The sequence below is a fragment of the Haplochromis burtoni genome, unplaced genomic scaffold (assembly GCF_018398535.1).
Source record: "Haplochromis burtoni strain Fernald_Lab_line unplaced genomic scaffold, NCSU_Asbu1 Contig_42, whole genome shotgun sequence".
Taxonomy (NCBI): Eukaryota; Metazoa; Chordata; class Actinopteri; order Cichliformes; family Cichlidae; genus Haplochromis; species Haplochromis burtoni.
In genome coordinates, this window is record NW_024582403.1 from 748,610 (window position 1) to 754,609 (window position 6,000).

General features: G+C 44.1%; 1 protein-coding gene across 3 annotated transcripts in view; it reads right to left on the reverse strand.

The window, feature by feature from the left end:
• The window catches only part of tle2b (TLE family member 2, transcriptional corepressor b), a 78,103-nt gene extending 73,341 nt beyond the window's left edge, over window positions 1–4,762 (reverse strand). For 2 of the 3 annotated variants that reach the window (XM_014333144.2, XM_005920815.3), the window contains exon 1: window positions 3,820–4,760. In XM_014333144.2, coding sequence (XP_014188630.1) covers window positions 3,820–3,843 — 24 coding nt within the window. In that variant the 5' untranslated portion in view covers window positions 3,844–4,760. Of the gene's footprint in view, window positions 1–3,819 lie in introns of all 3 variants that reach the window. The other variant, XM_014333145.2, reaches the window with a different exon arrangement.
• Between the last annotated feature and the right edge of the window lie 1,238 nt (window positions 4,763–6,000).

The following is a 6,000-nucleotide window of genomic DNA, read 5'->3' on the forward strand; positions in this document are numbered from 1 at the left end:
ATTTAATAACTGTAACATCGTGATAGATGTGGTTAAATATCTCCAGTATTTCTTTGCAACCTTTTATTATTACAATTGTGGAAAATTCAACACCTTTCTCTTCCTGGCTCGACCATGCTTTGCTCTTTCTCTTCTAATTGCATATGCTTCTGTCCTCCACACTAGAGTCTTTGCAAATGTGGGATCCAAGGAAGAATTTGTAGCACACACACAGGGAAGCAGCTTAAGGTGAACACACAGCCAAAATGTGTAGATTCTGCACCTTTAAAGAAACGTGCAGAGAGTTTGTGTGGCTGTGAAATACACTGTATATAATGACGTAGAAGATAAGTACGCGTGTATATTTCAGTTTGAGTCTAATCATGATCCCCTCTACAAGCTAGGAGTCCCTGACATCTCTGTTAACCGGGAAAATAAACTGGAAATCTCTCCCTTTCGCCCCTTCTTTCCCTCCCCCTGGCTCACTGGGGTGTGGCAGCCAATCAAGGCCTTGTACATTCACAGCAGCAGTCGAGGTCGAACTGGGACAATATTTATTGTTACTGTTGTAGGCCCATACACACACATCCACACACACCGCCACGGCTCTCCTTTTGCACTTCCACTTCCAAATCAAGCACACACACATGCAAAAGTTTGGGGGTTCATATCCACCCTGCAATACTGGCATAGAGCTGTCTGATTGGTCCCAAATTCCATGCGCAGCAAGTAAACAAACGTGAACCATAAAAATAAATAAACAGGAAGAACGAGGGGTTCTTGAGCATTTAACTGAGAAATAAAAACTAACAGCATTACAGCCAAGCACATGCATATGGTTACACACAAACGCACGTAAGACAGCACTGAACCTTACACTGGAGAAATGCACACTGAGAAACACACATCTAAGTCAACAAACAAGGCGACACACACTCACACACAGCTAATACAAATATGCGCACACTCGCAAAGCACTAAAAGGAAATAGACACCTAAAAGAAAAAGCACACGCGCTGCAAAACACACATTAAACAGAAACACACCTCGCACAACCCCCCCCCTCTCTCTCTCACACACACACACACACACACACACACACACACACACACACACACACACACACACACACACACACACACACACACAAAATTGTACACACAGTTCTGATAACGCTTGCCACAAAAATCCAGTGGAACCAATTACAGCTCTGCTCGCCTGGCAAATCAACCCTCAGTTTTTAACCCTTTCCCACCAGGGAACCAGAACAAAGTCTGACTTTTCCAAAAACAATTAAAATGACAACAACAGTAATGATGCAGTTCAAGCCTTGCATCCTCGTTTTATCCATTAATCTGAAGACATCACTTCCAAATAGGCATGGGTCGGAGCATGTCACATTCAAGGCAGCCTGTTGGGAATTAAACCGACATGTCAGACTGAAGAGGAAAAATCACATCATCAATCATGACTTAACCACCACTTTAGATGAAGAAATCAAGTATATTTAAGACATCTTCAGACAAACTTTCAAATAAGTTATACTTCATAACCTAACTTGGTCGTGACATGAAACCATTCAAAGTTACATTATCAGCTCTTGGTAACACAGGTTTCACATAGATTTCGTAAACTGTTGTGGTGTGATCAAAAACACACACAGCTCGTACTTTACTTTCACATTCCTTACAGTTTGGCTTCTGATTGCATTTACCAGTGACACTCATCAGCTGTTTGATGCAGTCGACTAGTTTTTGAGGAGAATGTTTGATGGGGATCCGTGTAAAAAGACAGCAACACAGAAGTGTTTCTTTACCACAAACAATTAAGGCAATACAGCGATTACTGTCAGAGATGATCTGACTCGTGCAACTTTCAAGCCTCTTTTAAATGAATGGAAACTAATGTTTGACTGAAAAAAGGGAAATCTGCCTCTAAACTAGAAACACACTTTTTAAATGTAAGCTCATTCCTAGAAACCTGCTTGATGTTATTGAAGGGAGTATATATTTATACCTATTACAACCTTTTCCCATTCACATAGGCACAATTAAAGTATCTAAACAACAAACTAGTATGAAAACAGGGAAAAATAATAATATTTAGCATTCCTGCATGTGGAAAAGCTGACGGACTGCTAAAAGCTAAGAGTACAAATTATAAGTAAGTCTGAACTGAGCACATGTGTATATGCATATGAGCACACTCACACAGTGTCTACAAACACAAGCGCATGAAAACTCAGACAACCACACACATGCGCGCACACACGTAACCGTTCTTTGCACCCTCGCACCTCTCCACAGATCACATTTCACAGCAACACCAGAAATAAAGTTCCTCTGGCAGAGGAGGGCCGCAGAGGAAGAAGCGAGGGAGGAGGAGAAAGACGGGAGAGAGACAGAAAGAGCGAGATGGAGACTATTGATCGGTTGGAGTTGGCTCAATCTGGCATTGAACTTTATCAGAAAGGCAGAGCATCGCAGCAGGAAGCTTTCTGATTCGTCTCTAAAGGAGAGAACAGAGGAATGTTCGCGCTCTATTCTTCTTTCGCATCTCTCATTCATTTTCATTTCGCTTTCCACCCCCAGCCGTGCCTTTTTAAAGAATTCTTTCTAGCCTTTTTTGCCCCCCCTCCTCCTTCTTCTTGGCTCTTACATCTTTCACTTTCTCCATTTGTATTTACTCCTCTGTTTCTTCCAGCGTCTTTTTCTCCCTTCTTTTCCCGCTGCTGCCTTATTAGCATTCTCTCTGTACGTATAATTGATTCCTCATGCCTTCCTCTTGTGGAAATGTCATTCATAATTCTGTGTGATAGCTGGCTGGCTGGTTGGATGGCTGGCTGACTGACTGAGTGGTTGGCTTGCTGGCTGACTGTGAGGCAAAGTGGCCACTGACCCATTTGTAGCAGATACAAAGAGACTGACAACCAAATCTGATTATAGCAACCAGACCAGGGCCCTTGTGAAACGAATGGCCTAAGCCAAACTGAGCCTAAGCTGTCATTCATCCTTCTGTGCTTTTTAGTCTACGTATTTAACCTTTATTTTACCCCGGCAGGTAAATTAACGGCGAATTCTTACTGGTGGTGGAGGGTGAAACTGAAGGAGGGATTTTAAAGAGGTATTAAGGGGAAGTACTTGTGCACTCATGACCTTTCGTAGTTGTAATGGAAATGAATTAAGTAGAATTTAACTATAAATTAAATGGCCTATGTCTATGTGTGTGCATGTGTGTGCATGTGTGTGTGTGTGTGTGTGTCTGGGCGTCTGTGTGTGTTTGCTTAACAACAGAAATGAGCAAATAGACAGCTGATGGTCTTTCACACACACATGCACACACACACACACACACACACACAAATGCACACTGAAAGGTGCAGATTCAGTTATGTGCCACCTACATTGCCAATTATCAACAAGATCTCAAAGGCACCTGGTTACAGATGACAGAGGTGTGTGTGTGTGTGTGTGTGTGTGTGTGTGTGTGTGTGTGTGTGTGTGTGTGTGTGTGTGTGTGTGTGTGTGTGTGTGTGTGTGCATAACAGGGGATCTATTAGCCCAAACATCCCCCTCCCCTCCCATCACGTCTCACTCCTCATGTTACAGTAAAACTAAGGAGGAGGGACAGAAAAAGACAGACAGAAGGACACAGACACATAAACAAGGTGAGAGTTGAGAAGAGAAGGGACGTAAGGAAAGACCAGCAGGAAATTAAAAAAAGAAATCAGAAAGACGCAAGATAAGAGACGTACTGAAGAAAAAAAAGTGACAATGCAATCGGAGACATAAAAAGGGAGACAGAGACAGACAGGTAAAGAAGACATAAGGAGGTACATACCGGATGCCTGCCCTGAGGGTACATGATCCCAGGAGAGGAGAGGCTGCCAGTCCGTTTGATGGCCAGGTTAGTCCCCTGGCCCTCCACTCCTCTGCCCTCCACCGGTTACACAGCCACACACACGCACACACAAACCCCCGCACACTCTCACCAGTCAATAAGTCCAGTTCCTGCTCCTTGGCAGGGTTGAACGCAGCAGTCTTTACTCTTCTGTTCTTTGCTTTTTCTCGCGCGCTCTCTCCCTATATATGTATATATATATTTATCTTTTACTGCATATTCCTCTTGACGCACAACTGAAGAAGAAGTCTGTCAATTCCTTCATCCGATAATATCATGACAAAACGGAGCAGCGGACTTTACCTCCTCCTCCTCTCTTGTCCTTTCCACAGTGAAAGTCTCAGTTTCTCCTCCTTAGCGTCTCTCAGCCTTCTCCTCACCCTGTGATCAGTCAGGGTCCACACGTAGTGACATGACACAGAGAATTTCATCCAGACAAGCTCGCCTCTTCCACTTCTCCTACTCTTCGCCCCTCTTCTCCTCCTGCCCCTTCACCCAGCCGTCCAATGGCGAAACACACAAACGTAAACAAACATTCAGCTCGATCAAATAGTCTTCTTCTCTGCTTTTTCCTCCTCTTCGCCCTCTCTGTGACACACTGAAGCCTCTGCCTTGACTGCTGCCGCAGAAAAGAAGAAGGAGGATAAGAAGAAGAAGAAGAAGAAGAAGAAGAAAAAGGAGGAGGAGGAGAAGGAGAAGGAGGAGGGGACGGGAGTGAGAGTGTGTGTGTGAGAGAGTGAGAGCTTTGTTTTTAATCTAAATGTGGAAAAAAATGCAAGAGGAAAGCAGGAAAGAACAGCAGGTCAGTGGAGGATCCAGCGGGCTTTTCAGCAGCAAGCCCTAGACTGTAATATATTGTGCCTGTTGGCTTCAACACAAACACGACAGCCTGCTAAAGCTCCTCTTAAGGTGGAACTGAGTAGATAGAGACACCCAGTCGCACACAGAGGGGGAGCAAGAGAGAGAGGCGAGAGATGGATCTCTTTTCAATTGTGGTCAGACACACAAAGCAATCAGTCATGCACAAAGAGTCGGGCTCAAACTGATATGAATCGAGCTTCAAACACACAAAACGCTCGACAGCTATGCGGACACACTCGATGTGCAGCACCAACCACACACAACAATTACAGTGATAAGTTTATTAGGCAGTTTGCACCTCGCATTAAAATGCGGCATGGACGATGCGACAGCAATCCAATCACACCTATTCGCGCACAAATCCAGGTGTAAACACACTCAGGCTGCGCTGAAGATTGCTACCGATGTGACTCCTCACACCTCAAAGGCCTGAGAAGCACTGCATCCAGGAGTTCAGACCGCATACATTTGCTCCTACAGCCTCTCTAACACAGAAGAGTGCCACGGAAGTACGCGCTGTAACGCTAAAGTTATCACGTTTATGTCTAAAGGCTGTGAGCGTGTTTGCAGTAATGATTAAATATGAAAGCACGGGCTGGGATACAAGGATACAACCCAGTGATGTGTCTTATATTGCTTTCTGGTTCGCCTGGAAGAAGGGTGCCACTTGATGCGCATAGTTCGAGGCTAATCACAGGGCTTGGCGTACACTCCATAATGACAAAGTTTTCCAGGGCTACCACACTAAAGGTGCAGACAGCAAGAGCCTTATCATGTTCTACGACGGGCCTAAAACTCTAAACACAACACATATTTAAAAATAATCTGCTCAGAACTGTTTTTGGTGGTTCTGAATTCTGATCTATTGTTTCTCCATGGGTTTCTTAAGGTGAACAGAAACTCACAGCATATTATTAAAAAACACCTTGGCATTAAGATTTCGTTTAAAAAACAGCCTGTTTTTCAGAACTTGCACCTTAACGAGAACACTCAGCTGGAATAAACAACTAGACGTGCCACCTGCAGAGACTTCTGAATTAAAATGGAGAATTATGGCCATATTTGTCAAAACTTCAGAGCAGGAACGCTACAGTTACGTCCACTTCCCGCCAAAGACGCCATCTAAATCAACACGTCGAGTAACTGGAGGATTACCAGCGTAACACACCAGAAATATCCAAGCTAGAGCAAGATAAAAATGTCTCCCTGCCTACTTTTGACTCTTGGCTCCAGCTTACCTGTTATTTACAGGACTGCCCA